This window comes from Acipenser ruthenus, chromosome 29 (assembly GCF_902713425.1).
Source record: "Acipenser ruthenus chromosome 29, fAciRut3.2 maternal haplotype, whole genome shotgun sequence".
Lineage (NCBI taxonomy): Eukaryota > Metazoa > Chordata > Actinopteri > Acipenseriformes > Acipenseridae > Acipenser > Acipenser ruthenus.
The window spans coordinates 387,356-412,500 of NC_081217.1; the positions used below are offsets into that span (position 1 = coordinate 387,356).

Genomic DNA, 25,145 nt, shown 5'->3' on the forward strand with positions numbered 1-25,145 from the left:
ATTACAGGTACAGGGCATTGAAGCTGATGCACAGGGTCTGCATTGTGACTCTTTATTCCTGTGCACTCTTGCTAATGGAAGACCTTGGTTTATCACGGATTTTTAACCAGGTTTTAATTCAGTGTCTCGTTACAGCTAGTTCATGCTGCTGCCTGATCATTACTATGATCAATAGAAGCTGTTTTATTGTTTCTCAGTGCCACACATCCCTGCCCCAGCTCCGTTTCATCACAAGCGGGTCAGTAACACACACCCTAATCAGGTACCTGGGGAAAGTGTTGCTTTGCTTTTAACATAGCGTTGTTTAACCAAGCCAATACCTGTGCAGATGCTGCAATATCACCATGTTAAACTGAAGGCTCGGAAAGCTAATGTCTTCAATCAATACTGACATGGAACTGGAGCTGCACGTAGCCATGGAAACCGTGCATGAAGTCAAAGAAACCACGCTAAGGTTCCAGGCATAAGATCATGTTGAGAAGAATGGAAAATGAAACCAGCACATGCAAAATGCCAGAGCAAACAACTGTCAGGGATCTGATCTTCCTTCATGCAGTTATAACGGTTATAACACCTAAATATAACTGGATGGTTAGAAATATACCCAATAAGAAGATACAACGCCACATTTCTGAGCTGATATTACCCAGCGAGCCTTATTGAAACCTGTGAATGTATTTAACACAGTACTGTTGTCCATTAAAAAGCATATGGGGGTCATTTCTGCGGTGCTTGTGTTGCACCATAAATCAAATGAGAGCATAAAATATTTGCAAAGGCTGAACAATGTAAGGCTATGCAATATTCACTGTGTGCAGAACTGAATTAAAATGCAAATTGCAGTCTGATTGTTGAGGGACAGAGGGAAGAATTCTAGATGAAATCACGAGCGGTTTATTCATGGGTGCTTATTTGTGTCAAAAAAAAACTAAAACAGAAAGGCAGTAATAATAACAGTAATGATAATAAAATACAATAAAGCCCTTGCATCCTTCTTGACAAAAGGCTTCCTTTCACTTCCCACTGCCTTGCCAGCCCTTGAGTCCCTGATTCACAAAGCCTTGCTTCAGAGAAGATGACACTTTAATAGGATGAGTAGCTCCTAATAGCTTCTCACTGTGGCTGTGCTGTGAGATATACGGATCGTTCCAATTCACAGGTAATCAGAATGGAATCCCATCAACCAAACAGCAGGAGTCCTTCTGTGAATACCAACGACCCCTACGTGTGCCTGTGTGTGTCTCTGTGTGTGTTTGTCAGTGTGTGCGTCTGTGTCTCTGTGTGTGTGTGCCTGTGTCTGTGTGTGTGTTTGTCAGTGTGTGCGTCTGTGTCTCTGTGTGTGTCTGTGTCTGTGTGTGTCTGTGTCTGTGTCTGTGTGTCTCTGTGTGCCTGTGTGTGCAGCTGCGTCTCTATGTGTGTGTGCCTGTGTGTGCGGCTGTGTCTCTGTGTGTCTCTGTTTTCTTCTTTAGTATTTGAAACCTCCATTAAAAGCTGATCTTATAAATCGACTCCACCAGTGCTAACAAGCAGAGTAAAGCTATAAGCACACAAATACAAGTGGAAGTCATGAAGGCTCAATAGAAATGTGTTGATCCTCCCCCCCTCAGTATTACTAAGCAGCAGCAGTCAGGCTTGCATGCAGTCAAGGCTTTACCTGTGTGTGTCAGGGGGGATGGTAGAAGCAGCCAGTCACACAGAATGCTGTCCCAGTGCAACAGCAGTCACTGCAGTAAACTCTTGAAGCGTTAGGAAAATTGAACAGGTACAATGTTCTGCACCTATTTTTGTGCCAGTATTTAAGGAGGCGCTCTAAAATGTATTTTTGCAAAAGAGACTAAACGAACAATGAAGCATTATAACTAGTATAACTATAACCTGCTTGCACTGTGCATGTTAATAACAGACACTTGTTCTAGGTTACAGGCACACACACAGTTCTGTACTTCTTGCCTTCACTGCAAGTTCAGTGAATTCACTGTTCTGGTGCCGAAGCTCATTGACCAACACTGGTTACAGACAGACACACAGGCTGGGAGCAAGCGGGTACAAACGAACAAGAAGAACAGGTTTGCTTTTATATACAGTAAAATGCACAATGGATGAATTTTGGAAGACAATAAAGAGAATATTTCAAAAACAACATGGTTTTATTAAAGCTTAGAATTCAACATAAAAAAAAATCAACAAAAAAATAATAAAAAAAGAAACCCAAGGGAATTTCAAACAGAGCAGAGCTGCTACTTGTAACGTCATCACATACTCGCTAAAGGAAACCACAGTTTTGGTTAAATGCTCTATTCAGAACAACACAGTTTTACTGTATTTAACACAAGCGCTGACCTGCAAGACACAAACTGTGTTGTCTTTAATGAAACACATTGATATTTTAGCATCGTTTTGCTCCACAGCAACACAGTGCAGCCGGCTGAAACCAGGGTACAGAAGACAAGCACAGAGACAGGCTTTCTGTCTGTGTTTCTTATTTTGAGGGTCAGCCCCAGCACAGACCTTGCCTAATAAGGTGCACCCCTCAACACTGTAGATATGTTCTGGCGTCCCGTGTTGTGAAGGTTCAGCAGCACTCACTATCACCCCAAGCTAGTTCTTATTAATGTAATTTAAGAAGACAGTGCACACTTAAGCCACTGCATTTTCAAATGCATTCTTGTATACAGGTTTACAACACCACTGCTATAGCGGGTGATTTGTTTTAATGATTCGTTATCGTTTGATTATTTTCTAATGGATCCTTAAAACTAAAAGTAATTGGTTTTTTTCTGTTGGGGCAGGTTTTTTGTCCAGATGTTTAAAGTGCTAACAAAGGCGTTGGACTGGTTCAGCATTACATAAACATGTCATCATACCCAGGAGGGGGCAAGTGATCCGGATCTGGGCTGAAAGAAACAAAAAGAAACACTTACAAGCAGACCAATGCATTTTAAAAGAGAATTCTGACCGAGAACTCTGGGTTCCATAATCTCGCTACACAGAAGATACAGTTCAAAATGATCTACAAGGAGGAGGACCAAGGTCCAACTTTAACATCCAAAGAGAGCCACATACCCTGGCCTTCCGACTGGTCCGAAGGGATCAAACCGGGCTCCTGGAGGGACAGCGCCTGGGGGAAGTCTCATTGGGATCCCGGAAGAGGGATCCAATCCCGATCTTGGAAAACCGGCTCTCAGCGGGTCCATTATCATCCCCCCCGGACGGCCCCTGCAGAATGAACACACATTTATCCAGCCGTGTTAGCGCTGGGAATCCTGCAGCGCAGAACCCTACAACACAGCCTGCAGAATGAACACACATTCCAGCCGTGTTAGCGTTGGGAATCCTGCAGCGCAGAACCCTACAACACAGCCTGCAGAATGAACACACATTCCAGCCGTGTTAGCGTTGGGAATCCTGCAGTGCAGAACCCTACAACACAGCCTGCAGAATGAACACACATTCCAGCCGTGTTAGCGCTGGGAATCCTGCAGCGCAGAACCCTACAACACAGCCTGCAGAATGAACACACATTCCAGCCGTGTTAGCGCTGGGAATCCTGCAGCGCAGAACCCTACAACACAGCCTGCAGAATGAACACACATTCCAGCCGTGTTAGCGCTGAGAAGCCTGCGGCGCAGAACCCTAGAACACAGCCTGCAGAATGAGAATCATAGAATACAGCTGTGTACCAGCTGTAAAAACACTATATCTCAGAGCATGTGCGTCTGTATCACTGATACGTTCTGATTGGTCCACGTGTGCTATTACGGTCTGTGTAGTTTATAGTTTTATATTTCTCTGTGTTCGCTCATGTTTCAATGCTCTTCAAGTGACAAAAGCACCCATTTCCTATGAAGCCTTTGAGATCAGTGCTTTCATCAACCACCCACATCTTCACAAGAGTAATCTGTTTTAATCCAGAGACCAAGGCAGAGGTCAAGCACAGCGCTGTGGATTAAGAATCATGTGTCCCTCCCAAAATAGGGACATTGCCAAAAAAACACAACAAAACAATTAGAAATGGATAAAACACATTCACCTCCACAATACCTGCAGCCCTGGCACTGACCGCATATAAAACTGCTCTTGTGATTCCAGCGAGATGAAATGAATTTACACGGTTTATCACATGCTGCTTAGCTGTATACCTGCCTGGATGTCATCCACACAGCGTCCTGACGGCCGGCAGCATCATTCTGTTTATTGCTTTTCTCAAGGTGAGCTGCTGCCGTCACACTGTAATCACCAGATGCTGCTGCTGCTGCTGTTTCTCTAGATTCAGTGATACAGCTGCAGGGAAAATACAATCCCTTCCTGGGGCTCTTTAGAAAGTGCATTCAATTATTCATCATCTTCGGGGGTTTATTTTTGAACTAAAACTTGAATGTCTTTAGATGTTCTTTTAAATAATTAAAAGCAGAAGCTGCTGCTGTCTAGCGTATGATATTGAGGCAGCAGGGTAGGCTGGAATGACTGGTGGCTGCAGCACAGAGACTTGGTCCCTGCTAAACCCACGGGACCCCACAAACACATGCACTGGCTTCTGCACTGAATATCAATTGCCACGCTGCAAGAGGATCTGGAATAAACTGAAATTCTCCAGGACTGTTTGTATCAATGCAGATTAATAGGAATTACAGAGCAGTAAGTCTGTCTGACACATTAGGTAATGCTTTTGTGATCAGGCCCTTCTCTAGGTTTGATCCTTTAATGGACATTCATTCGCGTGCCAGTTCACACTGTGAAGAATAATCCCTCAGCTTTCAAACAGGAGTCTGCTTGTGTGGAGGGTCAGAGACCTACAGCAGGATCTGTGTGTTGGAAAAACGAATCAAGATAGAAGCACTTAATGCTGGTTCAACGTAACAGAACTGCGGCATGGGAAACAGTAAGCACATCTTTTCAGTGCTGAACCGGATTGCTTTCCAATGCTTGCGTCTTTATGAACCTGGCTTCACACAGCTGTGGTACACGAACGCCTCGCAGGACAGACAGCGTTTACTGTAGAAAGCTTCGTAACGAGGGCTGGAAATGGCATCAAGGAGCTCAAGGGCAAGCGATAACCTTGACAGAGCGGATGGCATTTCAATCCACAGCCATCTGCTGTGAAAGCAAATCAATAACGAGATATCGTTCCCTGGATATACTGAACACATGAGCTGGTGTATTCCTCTCAGTGAAATGTTTAAAAAGAAAGGGCCAGGCTCTTACCCGAAGGGATCTAAATCTGCTCCTCCAGCTGCAAAAGGGTTCATGGGCTGAGCCCTGAAATAAAGAACAAAAAAAACACATTCTGCACTGTCACAACGAAGCAGCAAAACAAGAGCCATGTACACAACCCCACAAAACCCAGGCGTCCTTATACATGATACAGTGCTTAGCTGTGATGTGCATGGAAGGGGCTTGTTATGAAAGGGATTATTCATGACATTATGGTCCCATTCCAATGGGCTACAAATCAGTGATAGAAATGCAGAGCCTCTCATAACCCAGTACTGCCTGCAATCACTCTTGCTACTACAATGTTTTATTCCAAGATAAATGCAATTAATGAGCAGTTTTCAGATTCTCCTGTATTTCTCCCATAGCGGAGCAGTGATGACACTGCCTTTCTCTCCTGTCAGCACAACACCAATTAACAATCCAAGCTGTGAATATTAATAGAATGGGACACACAAAAGGTCATTAATACCCTCAAACAAACCAGACTGTATCTGCAGCCCAGCTGCAGTAAGCACACCTTTTCAGAGCAGACGTGACCGCTGAACACTACAGTGTGACTTTGCTAAAGGGCTCGCTGCATTGTCTGCACTGTGCTTCTCAAGCAGGCTCTTCATCAGCTTCCACTGCAGTGATATTTACTGTAAGATTTTACACAGCTTTATCACAATACTAGTCTACAGTGTGCGCATCTCTACACTGACACACACAGACTAATCTACAGTGTGTGCATCTCTACACTGACACACACAGACTAATCCACAGTGTGCGCATCTCTACACTGACACACACAGACTAATCTACAGTGTGTGCATCTCTACACTGACACACACAGACTAATCTACAGTGTGTGCATCTCTACACTGACACACACAGACTAATCTACAGTGTGAGCATCTCTACACTGACACACACAGACTAATCTACAGTGTGTGCATCTCTACACTGACACACACAGACTAATCTACAGTGTGAGCATCTCTACACTGACACACACAGACTAATCTACAGTGTGTGCATCTCTACACTGACACACACAGACTAATCTAGTGTGTGCATCTCTACACTGACACACACAGACTAATCTACAGTGTGCGCATCTCTACACTGACACACACAGACTAATCTACAGTGTGCGCATCTCTACACTGACACACACAGACTAATCTACAGTGTGTGCATCTCTACACTGACACACACAGACTAATCTACAGTGTGCGCATCTCTACACTGACACACACAGACTAATCTACAGTGTGCGCATCTCTACACTGACACACACAGACTAATCTACAGTGTGCGCATCTCTACACTGACACACACAGACTAATCTACAGTGTGAGCATCTCTACACTGACACACACAGACTAATCTACAGTGTGTGCATCTCTACACTGACACACACAGACTAATCTACAGTGTGTGCATCTCTACACTGACACACACAGACTAATCTAGTGTGTGCATCTCTACACTGACACACACAGACTAATCTACAGTGTGCGCATCTCTACACTGACACACACAGACTAATCTACAGTGTGTGCATCTCTACACTGACACACACAGACTAATCTACAGTGTGCGCATCTCTACACTGACACACACAGACTAATCTACAGTGTGCGCATCTCTACACTGACACACACACAGACTAATCTACAGTGTGCGCATCTCTACACTGACACACACAGACTAATCTACAGTGTGTGCATCTCTACACTGACACACACAGACTAATCTACAGTGTGCGCATCTCTACACTGACACACACAGACTAATCTACAGTGTGCGCATCTCTACACTGACACACACAGACTAATCTACAGTGTGTGCATCTCTACACTGACACACACAGACTAATCTACAGTGTGTGCATCTCTACACTGACACACACAGACTAATCTACAGTGTGCGCATCTCTACACTGACACACACAGACTAATCTACAGTGTGTGCATCTCTACACTGACACACACAGACTAATCTACAGTGTGTGCATCTCTACACTGACACACACAGACTAATCTACAGTGTGTGCATCTCTACACTGACACACACAGACTAATCTACAGTGTGCGCATCTCTACACTGACACACGCAGACTAATCTACAGTGTGCGCATCTCTACACTGACACACACAGACTAATCTACAGTGTGCGCATCTCTACACTGACACACACAGACTAATCTACAGTGTGCGCATCTCTACACTGACACACACAGACTAATCTACAGTGTGCGCATCTCTACACTGACACACACACAGACTAATCTACAGTGTGCGCATCTCTACACTGACACACACAGACTAATCTACAGTGTGTGCATCTCTACACTGACACACACAGACTAATCTACAGTGTGTGCATCTCTACACTGACACACACAGACTAATCTACAGTGTGCGCATCTCTACACTGACACACACAGACTAATCCACAGTGTGTGCATCTCTACACTGACACACACAGACTAATCTACAGTGTGCGCATCTCTACACTGACACACACAGACTAATCTACAGTGTGTGCATCTCTACACTGACACACACAGACTAATCTACAGTGTGTGCATCTCTACACTGACACACACAGACTAATCTACAGTGTGCGCATCTCTACACTGACACACGCAGACTAATCTACAGTGTGCGCATCTCTACACTGACACACACAGACTAATCTAGTGTGTGCATCTCTACACTGACACACACAGACTAATCTACAGTGTGTGCATCTCTACACTGACACACGCAGACTAATCTACGGTGTGTGCATCTCTACACTGACACACGCAGACTAATCTACAGTGTGCGCATCTCTACACTGACACACAGTCTTCAATCAGAACACTAGGACAGAGCACTTTCCAATACATCAATTAGCAATGGGAAACGTAAGCAAAACACAATCAAGGTGAAGACGACAAAAGCCTTTTCAGAATCATTCTGAACACTGACCAAGTGTATTTGTATGTCTTGCAACCCAGTTTACACTGTGGTACAGTTCTACTGACGCCACCTTGTGGCCAGTTTGTAGTGGAGCGCTCAACATCTTTAAATGGTATTTGGAGTTTCAGGTGTCATGTATATAGTATGTATAATCAGCTTGTGTAACTGTAATCATAAAAAATAATAATAATAATAATAACTGTTCTTGAATAGTCATGTGCCCATGAGTAGTATATTCAGAGTCACCGGAAGTGGTTCAGTATTTTTTTTCTAATAACTGTAACATTGGACTAGTTTACCTAAATTAACATCAGGAACTAAGATTAGTGTTAATCTGGGTCTGTGAATCGTCAGTGGCTGGTTTCACAGACCTTGATTAGCACTTGTCTTGGATTAAGGCGGACCAAGATTCTGTGAAAGCAGCTGTCAGCTAGTTAGTCCAAGGTTAGTGTGTGTCACGTTCATCTGAAAGTGTGTTCTGAGCCCCCCAGCGTCTTACCCCCTTACCAGCCGGGCTGCCTGACAGCCGTTCTTGTTGGGATTCTGAAAGGGTCCTCGTCCTGCAGGCTCTTCTTACAGGACTTGGCGGGTTCTTTACCCTTCCCAGACCCGGACCTGGACCCAGGCCCAGAAGAAAGGATTCCCGACTGCACTCGACCTCCCAGTTCTTTTGTGTTCTTAAAAACCCTGCGAGGAAAAGGAACGGCAGGTCACACTGTGTGCACCTCCAGACTGACAGCTTTCCCCCGGGAATGTAGCAAGTGTGTGAAGCAAGGATTGAAGTGCATCGCTGTCAGTGCTACTCCACCCCCTGAGTGCTACTCCAGACATTACGAAGTGCAGGGGTGACCAAGCTTGTGTAGTAAAACCCAGTGTGGTTCTAAATGCTAAGCAATGGGAGTCCCGCCCCTGCACTGCATTAGCAAAACTTCATGGTATGTTATAAGCCATGCTAATAGCACAAATAGAGTACATGAATAATATCGACATTCAACAAACCTGTCGAAATCCTGAAGATGATCACAATTTACATAATCGCTGAGGCTCACTGTCATATCAGCAACTTCCTCCGAACCTGAACGCTGCAAAAACAAAAAAGAAACGATCTAAGAGAAACAGCGCAACAGAAACGATCTAACTGAAACAGCACAACAGAAACGATCTAACTGAAACAGCACAACAGAAACGATCTAACTGAAACAGCACAACAGAAAGGATCTAACTGAAACAGCACAACAGAAAGGATCTAACTGAAACAGCACAACAGAAAGGATCTAACTGAAACAGCACAACAGAAAGGATCTAACTGAAACAGCACAACAGAAAGGATCTAACTGAAACAGCACAACAGAAAGGATCTAACTGAAACAGCACAACAGAAACGATCTAACTGAAACAGCACAACAGAAACGATCTAACTGAAACAGCACAACAGAAACGATCTAACTGAAACAGCACAACAGAAACGATCTAACTGAAACAGCACAACAGAAAGGATCTAACTGAAACAGCACAACAGAAAGGATCTAACTGAAACAGCACAACAGAAACGATCTAACTGAAACAGCACAACAGAAACGATCTAACTGAAACAGCACAACAGAAACGATCTAACTGAAACAGCACAACAGAAACGATCTAACTGAAACAGCTACAGTGCAACAGAAACGATCTAACTGAAACAGCACAACAGAAAGGATCTAACTGAAACAGCACAACAGAAACGATCTAACTGAAACAGCTACAGTGCAACAGAAACGATCTAACTGAAACAGCACAACAGAAAGGATCTAACTGAAACAGCACAACAGAAACGATCTAACTGAAACAGCTACAGTGCAACAGAAACGATCTAACTGAAACAGCACAACAGAAAGGATCTAACTGAAACAGCACAACAGAAAGGATCTAACTGAAACAGCACAACAGAAACGATCTAACTGAAACAGCACAACAGAAACGATCTAACTGAAACAGCACAACAGAAACGATCTAACTGAAACAGCGCAACAGAAAGGATCTAACTGAAACAGCACAACAGAAACGATCTAACTGAAACAGCACAACAGAAAGGATCTAACTGAAACAGCACAACAGAAACGATCTAACTGAAACAGCTACAGTGCAACAGAAACGATCTAACTGAAACAGCACAACAGAAAGGATCTAACTGAAACAGCACAACAGAAACGATCTAACTGAAACAGCTACAGTGCAACAGAAACGATCTAACTGAAACAGCACAACAGAAAGGATCTAACTGAAACAGCACAACAGAAAGGATCTAACTGAAACAGCACAACAGAAACGATCTAACTGAAACAGCACAACAGAAACGATCTAACTGAAACAGCACAACAGAAACGATCTAACTGAAACAGCGCAACAGAAAGGATCTAACTGAAACAGCACAACAGAAACGATCTAACTGAAACAGCTACAGTGCAACAGAAACGATCTAACTGAAACAGCGCAACAGAAAGGATCTAACTGAAACAGCACAACAGAAACGATCTAACTGAAACAGCACAACAGAAAGGATCTAACTTTAGATACTGTTTTTAGTTTGACTATTAGTAGTAGTAGTTGTAGTAGATCTCTCTGCATCTCTTGAAAAGGTTTGTACAGCACATATTTTTAAACAAGATGTAATAATAATAATAATAATAATAATAATAATAATAATAATAATAATAATAATAATAATGTATTTATGCCAAATAATGACATAAATAGACTCTTGTTGTTTACCACGGCGATTCTCTTTAACATCATACAGACTTCCAGTTGCAAGCAGAAGGTAACACGGTGTTTATTATTGAACGCTTACCATGACGTTGAAGATGACGGAGGAGTCCACAGCGATGGCTTTCACAAGAAGCTGGACTTTACCATCACTGGACTCATAACGCAGTGTGTACAGTTCACTGCTTTCGTTCCAGTGAGCAGGCAGCAATTCAGATCGCTTGTCATTGGTCCCTGGCTATTCAAATAAATCCATATATAAATACATCCTGTTATTTTGAACCTCCGAGGTGGCAACCTTAACATATCCATACTGTACAGAAAAAGCCACCTAATAAAGTAGATCTATGTGTACCCCAAACACTCATCGTTTCGAGAAGTTACCATCAGTGGCCACAATTATTTACTTGTGTTTCTTACAAAGTTGGTTACTTCATTTCTTAAGAACAATACTGATTCAATCTCGGAATCTCCGTGCAAACGTGTAATACAAAACCGTACTGGTAAAACAATAAATCAATCAAATACATCATTATCATTAATGGTATGGTGTGATGTTACGTGTTGCATGTAACTCGTGTAACTAAGGTAACCAATAATACAAATGCATCGTTTCTTACCTGGTCTCCAGTCCCAAGGCATTTATACCCGTGTCTTATAATTTCCCAATGCACGAAACAGAGCAAGGCATCCTGCGGAGACGCGATGTTATCGATGACAGAATTATACAGCAGCTCCAAACCAGCCATCTTGATGAGTGAGTCAACAAAACACTGAATCGAAACTCAAAACTCAAAACAAACTGCGTTTACTTGCGCTTCGTCCGTTTCGCGTGTTGTGCTACATGGTGCTGAGCCGGAGCAGAAACATGAACGCCGTGAATGATGTGTTTTTTGGTTCCGTCCCGACACAGTGCAGGTGAGTGACGTCATGCGCTGTTGCTGCCTTGCCCATTGTGACGGGACATTAAATTTTAAAAAAAAACCGTTACGCTCTTTGTAATTTTCCTACATGTATGTGTTTTTTTAGTTTTAGTTTTTGCTAGTAGCGCTGAGTTTTGAAAACGCGTTAAGAATGAAAATGCATTAGCCGGGTGCAGTAATAGATCACAGTACATTTGCATTTAGTACATCCGAACAATTCCAACCAGACTGGCATTTTACTATTGCTATGCACTGAACTGCAGCTAACACGGTCTTTGATTACTGCATTATACTTCTGTGGTACTGCATTGGGACTTCTGAACCCTAACCATGCAAACCTAATATCAACCGCTAGAGGGCAGTCTAAGTGCACGGTGGAATTATGATGTGCCGCATTTAAAGGATACTTCAAACATTCTCGTTTATATTCGTGTATCTGCACAGCGAATTTCATTCCTGTTAGTATTGTTATTATTATCAAGCAAGGTATTGTATAATTATTATGTTTGTGCTCTACGAGTTAGGACAGTCTATGACAGAGATATGTTACCTTGTTAAAGCTGATGACGTTTCTGGCTGTTCATCTATTTTGTCTGTGAATCGGTTTATTGGTTTTTGTTTTCTCTTTACAGGATTTCCAATGTCAGCTCTGCCCCCCAGTGTTTGGATACGGCATGGCAGGCTGTGGCAATACAGCGCTGTCGACTGAGGAAAAGTGATGCATAAACGCGCGCAGATTTATTCCCTTCTTTTTCAGCACCGCAAGCTCGGTGATGTATCTTAAAGCTCATGCAACGAAGCCGGTGACATCTGCTTCTGTTTTACAATATCTAAAACACATTTTACACTCGGCTGGGTATTTAAATTCCTTAAAGAAATGACTATATATGGGTATACTATCTAAAACCCCTTTAGTACACTACTGTATATAGTAGAGTGTCTCGTAGGACGGTGGAAGTTAGGATCTTTAGTATACTACTGTACATATTGAGCAGTTTGTGCGCAGCCGCCCCCTCAGCAGACAAATTTGTAAATCCGTCACAAAATACATGTAATTTAAATCTTTTTTAAAAAAACTTGGCGATTCAACATTACCCTAACAGATACATCTGAAAAACATTATCGTTCTGCAATTAAATCTAAAAAAAAATAATCTGAAAAAATAAATCTGGGTTTTCACAAAAAACAAATATTTTGCCAGCTAAATCCGAAGCTAACATGCAAGCCCACGCCCGCTGGCGCGTTTCATTTGGCACTGTGTGCTGCAGAGTTGCCGTTAAACTCCTGCTTGTAAGAATGTGTTTATTAACATTTATGTGTTTTGCTAAATCTGGATTATTTATTATTATTATTATTATTATTATTATTATTATTATTATTATTATTATTATTATTATTATTATTATTATTATTGTTGTTGTTGTTGTTAAATCTAGGGAAAAATACGCTATTTACATTAAATCCGGAAAAAAACCCAGCTGTTAAAACATTAGTGTTTTGTTTCTTTTTGCACTTGTGTCCCGTGCATGGTAGCCGTCATTTCGACGCTGTTCACTGCAGTTTCACTCACACTCGCCACTTCAAACATCCTTTCTCCGGCTGTACAATCTTAGAGTCAACGGCTCATTTGAAAGGTAAGAACTTGGACTAATTAGCTGTCATTTATGTATTTATTTAAAATGTTCTATCCAGAACTGCCCCTTAGCCGCGCCCCCATTCCGCGCACCGCTGCTAGAGAGACCTGTAGACCACCACAGTGTCTTAGGACAGTGCAGGTTAGGATCTTTACCACTGGTTAGACTAGAGAGCAGCGGCTCCCAAACCTTTGATGGTCACGTACCCACTACCTATCAACTGTCTGCGTAGCCCTAGCATACAGCTTTATATTTGAATGTTATTTTAATATATGCTTTCATAATACACATATGTATACACATACACAATAGAAATGACTATAATAATATAATTAGCGATTCTGGTTTTCGGTTTTAACCGATAAAACACCCCCGATACAAAACCAAAACAAACAAACAAAACAAAACAAAAAAACCACTGGAAATGGTTACTCAATTCACGCTGACGTCATCACCACTTTCCCACTTAAAAAACTAAAACCTAACACACACACACACAAAAAACGACCTTTCCCAGTGCAGCTGGACAATGTCTGTGATATAATTCGGATGCAGGCTATTGGATACATTGGATATTGGATCACCTTCACTCAATAAAGATATTAATGGGGTGTTGAACGAATAGCATTTCTAAAATAGGCAGTTAATACAAAATAGACTGGGACAGATGAAAGGCTCACCTGGGCTTTCCCTGTAACACCCAGACCCCAGTAGTGCCCTTAGCTGCTGTGCCACGCTGTAAGCCTTGGAAAACAATGTCCAATTTCAGAAGTCTAATTAATCTAATCTAGTGAATGGAAATCAGTCATTGAAGTGACTCATAAAGCACTGCGTGTGATCAGAGTGGATAATGTTACGCACAGTTTTCCAAAGAGACTCGCCATGCAGTTGAGGTAAGTAACAGTACAGAGTCAGCCCTCACAGTAAGTGGAAAAGCTCAGCATGCTCCCTCCTCCTCTGTCAGAGGACTCACATGATTTGTGAACGTCCACGCTTGCAGTACTGTTTGATGTACAGCACCACTTGGCAGAGAGCCTGGGACAGGTAGCTTGATCTGATGCATTGAAAGCAGAGCCCTGTTCTGCTAGTGTTAAACAGCAGGTGTACTGCTTTTGAGGTCTTTTCCAGCTTATTGTGCACGATAGCTGTGCTTCCCCTCTTAATGGTCAGGACAGCAGCTTGGTACATTGTTATAACTCCATAACACACAGATGTTTGCTAGTTACAGTAGCTAACGATCACTTTCCTCCGTGTGCACTTTGTTATTTAGCTGTGATGCTTGTTGTCAGTTCCGTGACCTGTTTTGTGTTCAGTTTCCAGTGCCTTGCTGCAGTTGGCATTCTTCCAGTGGCTGTTACCAATAGAACTCAAGCCAGAGAAATGTAACCCTACTTCTCTTTGTAGTAATGCATGGGTCTTGCCTGTGGGACTGCCGCCCTGCCAGCTGATCTCTCAGCACTGGTTCAGTGATGTCAAACAGACTTTCAAAGCAACACCATCTGGTGTGACATGCCAGCTGTTTGTATCCCCTAATAAAATTTTAAATTGCAATGGTATTCCTGACTGAAGGATTATTTAATGAATCCATGCACAGCGCTGCACGTCAGAGCTGTCATTTCTGTGTACTGGAATACCATGCAGATACTGGAATACCATGCAGATACTGGAATACCATGCAGATACTGGAATATCATGCAGATACTGGAATATCATGCAGATACTGGAAGAAACCATGAGATACTGGAATACCATGTAGATACTGGAATACCATGCAGATACTGGAATACCATGCAGATACTGGAATACCATGCAGATACTGGAATACCATGCAGATACTGGAATACCATGCAGATACTGGAATACCATGCAGATACTGGAATACCATGGAGATACTGGAATACCATGGAGATACTGGAATACCATGCAGATACTGGAATATCATGTAGATACTGGAATACCATGCAGATACTGGAATATCATGCAGATACTGGAAGAAACCATGCAGATACTGGAATACCATGGAGATACTGGAATACCATGCAGATACTGGAATACCATGCAGATACTGGAATACCATGCAGATACTGGAATACCATGCAGATACTGGAATACCATGCAGATACTGGAATATCATGTAGATACTGGAATACCATGCAGATACTGGAATATCATGCAGATACTGGAAGAAACCATGCAGATACTGGAATACCATGGAGATACTGGAATACCATGCAGATACTGGAATACCATGCAGATACTGGAATACCATGCAGATACTGGAAGCACGGGCATTTCTGGTAACCCTATACTACAGCTGCAGATACAGCTCTGCATAAGATAAAGCAGTTTGTAGTGATGATCTCCACAAGCTCTCTGCATCAGCTGTTATTTAAAAAAAACACATTTTACACGAGGCTGTATATAACGTTTAGCAAACTTATTTTTATGTTCTTTAGATGTGCCTGCTTTCCTAAAGCCACGCCAAAGACAGAACTGGCTTTTGTTAAAGTGAAATCTGTGAGTGTGCTTCTCTTTCTCTGCTCACACCGCCTCGGACCTCCTGAACAGGACTGGCTGTTGAGCTTCGAGTTCCACTCACAGACCCTGGTTTACCTCAGGACAGAGATTCGGGAGGGACTGGCCGCTCTCCCACCTCCATCCAATGGAAGCCAGGCTGTTTTGTTAAGGTAATGTGTATGATGTTGCACTACTGAACCCCACGCTTCAGGAATAACTCTAAAGGACTTCCCTGGGAACATGTTTAAAGTACTTTGAAGATGTGTGCTTCAGTGCAAACCTGCACCATGTTAAACTTCTATCTTCTGTCAATTCCAGTGGCGTGAAATATTGTGGAGCTGTAGGAATGGTGACCGTTCCCTTTCAGAAGAGTTGCTTTCCATTAGGTTAGGGTTAAGATTAAGCCAAAGTCTGGGGTCAGGTCATATACAATGACTACTACTATCTTAAAACTACATGTTCATCTTATAACAATCATGCATACTGGTTATTATATATATATATATATATATATATATATATATATATATATATATATATATATACACTTTGTTTTGGTTAATTAAATGAAGTGGTCAAAGACATTTTAAATACACGTTTTTATATGTGTTTTCGATTATGTAAACAGTGAAAGTGTTCTGCTTATTAAAATGATTCAAATAACTGTACCTTCGAAAAGAACGAGGAGCACAACACATGGCATCTTGAATATTATTTTTTGTTGGAGTTTTTGTTTGTTTGCTTCATTCACAATCACTTTTTTAACATTATTTGATCCCGATTATTTATGTAGTGTGAAATGGAAATTGTTGCACCCAAATAAAATAAAATGGAAGCTGTGTGTTTAAACTATTCAGCCTTTCCCTGGTTTCCCTAAGTACAGTTAGTAGTGTTTTCAGAAGGCTGCCTGAAGAGTGTACTGCGCACCAGCCTGCTCTGATTAGTCAAGAAGCTTGAGTTCCACTACAAGGCTGCCCGTGTTTTTATCTGCTGTTATGCAGTTTCTTCCAGCTGCATGTGTTTTAGCATGACCTTCAAACCCCGTGCACCAGCATTGCCAAGACTCTTATAAAGGGACTCGTTCTGCAGTTCAATGTGGTTTCAATTTAACACCTGCGGATCCTTATAGTAAACAAGCTGTACATTTGACTTTGCAATCAATGCAAGCCTTTTCATTACCTGTCGAATGACGCACACAACCTCCTGCCAACATCTCTGCAGTGTTCTTGCAGTAAGAGTGCTGGTGCTTTCTTAGCTGAACCGTCCCCTTCCGTGTACAGTGCTGTGTACAGAGGTATTTTTATATAATTAGGAAGTGCACAGCTTTGACAACATGATTCCACTCTCCAGCTGCATTCAAGACCTCAGGTTAGTACCCATTTGTGTGTGAGCTTTATGTTTTAGCAATAAAAAAGGAGCTTGTAAAATGTTCTAAGAATTGCTTGCATGTGTAGACTGCATTCTCAGTCTGCAGTGTAACGCAATGAGCTCTTAACTAAATTATTTTTATAGTTGAGGTTAATTGCATTTTTTTGGGGAGAGGGGTATCCAATTGCACCCAATTCTAACTATTATTATTATTATTATTATTATTATTATTATTAATATTATTATTATTATTATTAGTAGTAGTAGTAGTAGTAGTAGTAGTAGTAGTAGTAGTAGTAGTAGTAGTGTCATTATTAGTATCATTATTATTATTCTCATTATTATTCAAGACTCTTTCATGATACATGGTTAGATGTAGAGCCAGACTGTCAAGAGGAAGGAAAAGGAATCCAAACAGAGTTGGTTTGATTCTCAAAGCCCATTGTTCTAATTCATTTTATTGATGGTCATATAAAACGTGTTCATAGAACCACATCCAGCAGCTTGACGTTAGTCACTGACGTTTCTGAAATATTCCCGGGGGATATCCTAACGCTCATGTTTCCATGTGCTTTAATCTTAGTCATGGTCTGCTTGCATCAGTCTCCTCACTAAACATCAGTTTCTTTTATTGAAATTGCTCTATTATTTGTCCACACTTAGAACATCTGGGGGTCAGAAAGCAGAGGTCATTTATGACCTCTCCCTAGCTGAGTGCACTCAGTGCTGGTAATGCACATTCAAACACTGTACCTAGCTGTGTGCACTCAGCGCTGGTAATGTACATTCAAACACTGTACCTAGCTGTGTGCACTCAGCGCTGGTAATGCACATTCAAACACTGTACCTAGCTGTGTGCACTCAGCGCTGGTAATGCACATTCAAACACTGTACCTAGCTGTGTGCATTCAGTGCTGGTAATGCACATTCAAACACTGTACCTAGCTGTGTGCATTCAGTGCTGGTAATGCACATTCAAACACTGTACCTAGCTGTGTGCATTCAGTGCTGGTAATGCACATTCAAACACTGTACCTAGCTGTGTGCACTCAGCGCTGGTAATGTACATTCAAACACTGTACCTAGCTGTGTGCATTCAGTGCTGGTAATGCACATTCAAACACTGTACCTAGCTGTGTGCATTCAGTGCTGGTAATGCACATTCAAACTCTGTACCTAGCTGTGTGCACTCAGCGCTGGTAATGTACATTCAAACACTGTACCTAGCTGTGTGCATTCAGTGCTGGTAATGCACATTCAAACTCTGTACCTAGCTGTGTGCACTCAGCGCTGGTAATGCACATTCAAACACTGAGCTAAGGAGGAAGTAAGGAAGTATCAAGCTTTACATTAACCAGGCAACAGCTAATAGCAATTCCAAAATCAATAAAAAGGCAATCGTCTGCCTTTGTACACTTCAAGCAAGTAAAATCTGTGCCTGTGAATCATCAAATGTTAACAGAGATCAAACTGGAACAGATTCTGCAAACAAACCAACAGGCTGCCTGCTGAGCCTTCTTTTACACAACGACTCGGTTTAATAATATAAATGCAAGTCTGTGGCCGTGCTTGAAAGGGTTCCACATTCTCAATGGTTGACTTCCGTGCGCCAGCCTTGTTTGCCTCTTGTTCATATCTGTGGTGAAGTTGCATTTTAAAATAAAAGTATAATCAATAATTCAATTCGATTTTTTTTCAAAACCGTATTCACATAAGAGAAACATAAGGTTAAGAAGGAGAGGAGGCTGTTCGCACCATCAGTACTCACCTGATTTGATCCCAGGACTTAGTCGGGTGGTTTTTATCCCAAAGATCCTGAAAGATCCTTTAAGACTACGAGTAGAAATTAGATAAATGCATTTCCTATTATATGTGTTACTAGAAGTTCAATATAAAATACAATGTGAATTTGTATAATAATTTTTGTTCAAGAAAATCGATATTTTAGTGGCGTCCCGGTCCCTTCAGATTTAGGACTAGGACCACTGCTCAGAATGATTGTAACCCAGATAAAAAAGGGCAAGGGAAAGGTGAAGAATAAGTGAATCACATCTGAACTTACTTACCTATCCTTTTGTTTTTTAGAGGGAAAGAAGTTGTGTCACTCTCTTGGTTTTCAGTGACTGTTACACATAGAGACATGTCTTTTCTGCACATCTCTATTGAAGATATCACATAACTTGAGCTGAGGAGTGTTTGTGAGACAGGTCTTTCCTGCACATCTCTATTGAAGATATGGCTCAGCGTACTTTTCCACACAGCATGGGTAAGCAACATGAATGCGATCTGTCCAAGTCTCTTCTGTGATCAATGAGAATATGGTCACGTAATTAGGAATGCATGTGCTGTGCCCAGGAATCAGAGTGAGAGTGCAGACCGTGTCTCGAGTCATCATGTAATAGCCAGTGTGGGGGGTGAATCACAAACACTTACACAACAAAACCAATTTTCAAAGGTCAACTTTTGAAAGACAGACCAAAAAAAGCTACTGATATTTAAAAAACAAAGGATTTTGTAAAACAAGTAGTCATTAATAAAAAAAATAATTTCCTCAATTACAAGTGAGTAACATGTGGGCCTACGTTTGGAATCTCATAAAGACCATTCCTTTCTTTGTAGCGTTTACATTGCTTCACACGGAAACTCTGAAACCGTGAGTAATTGCAACATAACATATTGTTTTCAAATATGGAAAAATAACCATTCAAATGTGTATTCAACCACACAGTCATACCATCATGTAAAGGTTAATTCAACTTTCTATCCTTTTTAGAGATACCACCACTGTTACAGCTACCTTCATCACAAATACCTTCAGTGTGTTAGCTTCATGATTAATACCTTCAGAACAGAAAGCAGGACTAGGGGATGCAGCTGGAATTGAAGTGGAGATAGACCTTGAACAGAGGGAAGGAGACTCTTCTTTACACAGAGAGTGCTGAGGGGATGGAATGGGACACCAAGGGTTACCAAGCCACATTGTCGAAGATCCATCATTGTGATACTTTAAGACCCAACTTGACAAAGTTTTCAGGATGAGCGTAGACAGGTTGAATGGCCCCCTCTCGTTTGTAAATATCATATGTTCCTGTAATGTGTTCTTCTTGCGTTTGTCACAGTGACCGAGAGTCTGAAACATGAACCAGAGTGCTGGAGTGTTTAGAAGGGAGATCCAACTTCATCTTCCTGTCTCGCAAGCAGTTTCCTATCTGCTCTCTTGTTTCCAGATGCCTGCAATAATGTCAATTAAGTTAGCAAGCCCTTACAAGATGACTGATTACAAAGGAACAAAGACAATCTGAAGGACAAATCAAGAACATTTACAGCACATGCAAAAAATGATCAAACGAGCCGCTGAACAAAAGCAGCAGCATCACTCAGTGAAACTGCCCACAACAATGTGAACATTACCAATGACCCACATGAGAACGAACAGGCAAACCCACACCAGCAATAGCACTTCATTCATAATGCAAAGCAACAATAGCAAACAATCAAATCCCTCTCACAATAAATTACAGTGAACAAAGAGACACAGAGCAAGAGAGAGAGAGAACAAGAGAGAGAGAGAGAGAGAGAGAGAGAGAGAGAGAGAGAGAGAGAGGTGCTCCATGTCTACATGTGTGCTCTTATAGTCAATTTGATTTAAAACAGGTTTCAGATATGAAGGTACAGAAAACCGAGTGGCTTCAACACAGATCTGGGCTCTGTTTTCAATTTGTGAAATATTCCATAGCTCCATCTCAATATTACTTATCTGCTATAGGTACCTGAGATACCTTCAGCTGCCAGGCACATGTTGAAATAGGAACCAAGCTGGTGGCATTGTAGTATATATTTCTTTCTGTATATTCTTTACTGCTTACACACACATAAATGAATGAATGAATGGTGAACCACTGGGGCTCCGCTGGTCATTTCTCCAACTTCCTTTCTTAGTAAATATCTCAGAATCTCGTCTTTGATAATCGTCCCATTTTCAAATGCATGCAAAGGATTTAAATTAGCAAACAGTTACACTGTCTCTATCCTCACTGTAATTACACTGGAATGTTATGTGTGGTTACATAGTAATGACATTGTGAATGGTGTAATGACATTGTGAATGGTGTAATGACATTGTGAATGGTGTAATCACATTGTGAATGGTGTAATTACATTGTGAATGGTGTAATCACATTGTGAATGGTGTAATTACATTGTGAATGGTGTAAATACATTGTGAATGGTGTAATCACATTGTGAATGGTGTAATTACATTGTGAATGGTGTAATGACATTGTGAATGGTGTAATTACATTGGGAATGGTGTAATTACATTGGGAATGGTGTAATCACATTGTGAATGGTGTAATTACATTGTGAATGGTGTAATGACATTGTGAATGGTGTAATTACATTGGGAATGGTGTAATTACATTGTGAATGGTGTAATCACATTGTGAATGGTGTAATTACATTGTGAATGGTGTAATCACATTGTGAATGGTGTAATGACATTGTGAATGGTGTAATTACATTGGGAATGGTGTAATTACATTGTGAATGGTGTAATCACATTGTGAATGGTGTAATTACATTGTGAATGGTGTAATCACATTGTGAATGGTGTAATTACATTGTGAATGGTGTAATCACATTGTGAATGGTGTAATTACATTGTGAATTGTGTAATGACAACAGCAGTGTTTATGGTTAGGCACAATGCAAGCAGGCACCACGAGAGCGCTCCTTTAAAGATATCTGGTTCTGATAATAATAAATGAACCACACATTTTAAAAATGAAGGAACAGGACAATAAGTTCTGTGGGAAGTTGGAGCTTCTTGTTGATTTTGGGTCGACCGATATTGTAAAACTGTTAGAAAACTTTTCCTCTAGAACAGGACCAAGATTTTTTGTGACACTTCTTTTGAGCTCTGCTTCTTGCAGAAATGTTTTGGCCCTTTTAGATAAAGCAGACTGGAAGCTGATTTCCCTGATCATGGGGAATCCGAGACAGTCCTTTTAAAATCATGCAACATCAAAGCCAGTAAGATGATCCAACGCTGTGGTATGAGCAGAGCCCTTGTGATGATTCCAAGTGTCTTGTGTACAATAAGCAGATACCTGCGAACTGGCGTGCCACAAATAAGCACATCATTCTGATTTCAGAGAGGCGCATCTGTTGTGAATTGAATGTGTTGTGTGGGCACATGGTGTTTACTCCAACGAAACCGCTCTTCATCAAATGCAGACCTTATACTTTTTAAATTATTGCTTTCCAGAGTTTCAATTTCGCTATTATTTCACCCTTGCACGCTTTTGCAATTTTCCTAAGTTATATGATATCTTGGCTTTTGTAAAACGACACAAATACATATTAATAGCTACCAGAAAACATAAAAAAGATGGATGTAATGCTTCTTCAATACAAAACCAAGCAAGAAATAAATAAATAAGAATAATCATTTTAAAAGTCTATTTATTACAAGATGCTAGTGGTTGTTGTCTAGGCTGTGGAATTCATCTAATTCCTGTAAACGTGCTGGGTTATCAGATGCCAGTTACTGTGCATTCCAATAAACTGGGCACAATCTTAAAGCTTCTTTAGCTGAAAAGCCACTCATTTGATTCTGCACCCAGCTGGACAGCTCCACCTTTGTAATTCATTGGCGCTTCTCCCTCGCTTTAGCACCGAACCAGGGGGTTCATACTGAAAATGTACGGGAATAAGCAGCGCTCAGACTCTCTGTTGAAGACCATGAGACAGGCTTACAAAACGGTTGCACTGGAGCCGGAGTTTAATAAATGGGATTTGCAAGACTAAGTGGCGAAAGACTGTAATGAGTTTTGTCAAAGTAAGCTAACAGGCAAATAATGGACGCGCTTTTAAATAAAGCCCATTAGCTTTGCGCACTTTCTGGACGGCCTTTTACACATCCCTGCTAACGAAAAGGGAAATTAAAGCCGCAAGTCGACCGCAAACACATTAAAAAGGATTTGCAAAGCAATCAGCCTTGTAAACAACTACTTAAAGATTTAATATAACACACATGCGCAGCTGCCCAGGGAAAAGTAATTCGTTAGTTCGGTCATTTACACTTTGCTTATAACAGATATTGCGCTGTTAGAAACCAATATAGGGTTCTGATATTATTATTATTATTATTATTATTATTATTATTATTATTATTATTAGTAGTAGTAGTAGTAGTAGTAGTAGTAGTAGTAGTAGTAGTAGTAGTCGTAGTAGTCGTAATAGTGCTATTTAATAAGCCGATTGGGGCCCTTGGGGAGAAAGGATTCAATTTAGCACCCTCAACAAGAGGACCCAAACAAGCTCTGCTTATGAGCTATGATTATAGCAATGTAAAGAAGCTTTGGTACAGCACACTCCCGAAGGTGGAGGCGCATTCACAGCGGGTACATTTCAATTCTCTGGAGTGCATTCAGAAGCCGCACCTGACTCATAACACTTACGAAGAAACAGGTCGATGTGTTTGTGCAACAAACATTAAGAGCGAAAACACAATTAAAACATGAATAAATCCGACAGCGATAACTTCAGAACAAAATGGATATGGGAAACAAAAGCGAAATTAACTTTAACTAAATAAAATAATAATACTTCCGCGTGTATTGTCATTGATTCAAACCACAGTTTCCTTTTATTGATCTTTTTAAAATAAATAAAGGCTAAAACACGAAATCACGAGGACCCGATTGCAAAATATTTATAATAATTCCCGGGAGTAGCTGTATCGATTCTAATAATACCGTTTAGGGATATATACAGCTATGGCCAAAAGTCAAACGAATCCTGCTGAAGAATGTTAATAAATTGAACTGCCTGCCGCTTTGTAGTTTTCCACCACGAAAAGAAGACAAAAATTGAAAAATGTGACATTTCGAAATCTAACATAAAATACTGTACAATTATTATGGCTTCCGGTAGACTTCCGCCATATCATTTTGGTAGTTTCTTTGATTTCATGATTTTAAATGACAGATCTAAATTATGCTACAGTTCTTTTAAAAGTAGGTCTCAATCCTAAAACTGTAGCTGATGCAACACTTTTAGACATAGCTGTGTGTATATATATATATATAAACAAGACTCAAGTTTTAGAAGTATTATCCTGTAAATTCGTTACCTAAATAACACGGTTTGAATTTTAGTACACATCTTTCCTGAAGTAGCTAATGTGCATGAGAATCGATATCATATATGAAGGTCTATAGGCTACTATTTTTATGATTAGCCTAGTTCTTTATTTCCATTATTTCAAATAAAAAAAGTTTGTAAAATTCGAGAAAACGTAGCAGTGAAGCCATATATTTTTACAGTAAAAAATAATAATAATAATAATTTATCAATTTTGACGTTTTCATACCGTATAACGAATTTAGAAACGAATGCTTGATGTGCTGGAAAGCACTTATGGGAGATGAGAGAGCCTATCTTGTTGGAAAGCGTCTGTGTAATAAGAGGCACACTGTTCAAAACACGCACCCGTGCAAGTCTGTGAGAACGCACCTGTGCGACAGAGACCGGGTTCTCTACCCGAACCTTCCACACGTTTGCTGGTTTACAATATTGTGGCAGTACATTTTACACGCATTCAAAATAAGTTCATGTAAAGTTTTTTTTTTCTTATCAGTGTGTGTGTTAGCATTATTTCCGATTCCCAAGTTTATTATTATTATTATTATTATTATTATTATTATTATTATTATTATTATTATTATTATTATTATTATTATTATTATTATTAATAGTAGTAGTAGTAGCAGCAGCAGCAGCAGTAGTAG

At 40.8% G+C, this 25,145-nt stretch overlaps 1 protein-coding gene across 1 annotated transcript; it reads right to left on the bottom strand.

Moving 5' to 3' along the window:
* Window positions 1-2,128: 2,128 nt before the first annotated feature.
* Window positions 2,129-11,778, bottom strand: LOC117433953 (proteasome inhibitor PI31 subunit-like). The gene is made up of 7 exons (XM_059004156.1): window positions 11,531-11,778; window positions 10,996-11,148; window positions 9,165-9,247; window positions 8,673-8,852; window positions 5,203-5,256; window positions 3,064-3,216; window positions 2,129-2,894 (listed from the first exon to the last, which is right to left on the bottom strand). The coding sequence occupies exons 1-7, from the start codon at window positions 11,657-11,659 to the stop codon at window positions 2,843-2,845; spliced, it is 804 nt and encodes a 267-aa protein (XP_058860139.1). The 5' UTR covers window positions 11,660-11,778; the 3' UTR covers window positions 2,129-2,842.
* Between the last annotated feature and the right edge of the window lie 13,367 nt (window positions 11,779-25,145).

What these genes read in the sequence shown, in the direction of transcription:
- LOC117433953 (XM_059004156.1), bottom strand. Translation starts at nt 11,659, where the DNA reads ATGGCTGGTTTGGAGCTGCTGTATAATTCTGTCATCGATAACATCGCG. An exon ending in CCGTCATCTTCAACGTCATG is followed by an intron (nt 9,248 to 10,995) that starts GTAAGCGTTCAA and finishes TTGTTTTTGCAG; the next exon opens with CGTTCAGGTTCGGAGGAAGT. An exon ending in GGACCAGTCGGAAGGCCAGG is followed by an intron (nt 2,895 to 3,063) that starts GTATGTGGCTCT and finishes TGTTTCTTTCAG; the next exon opens with CCCAGATCCGGATCACTTGC.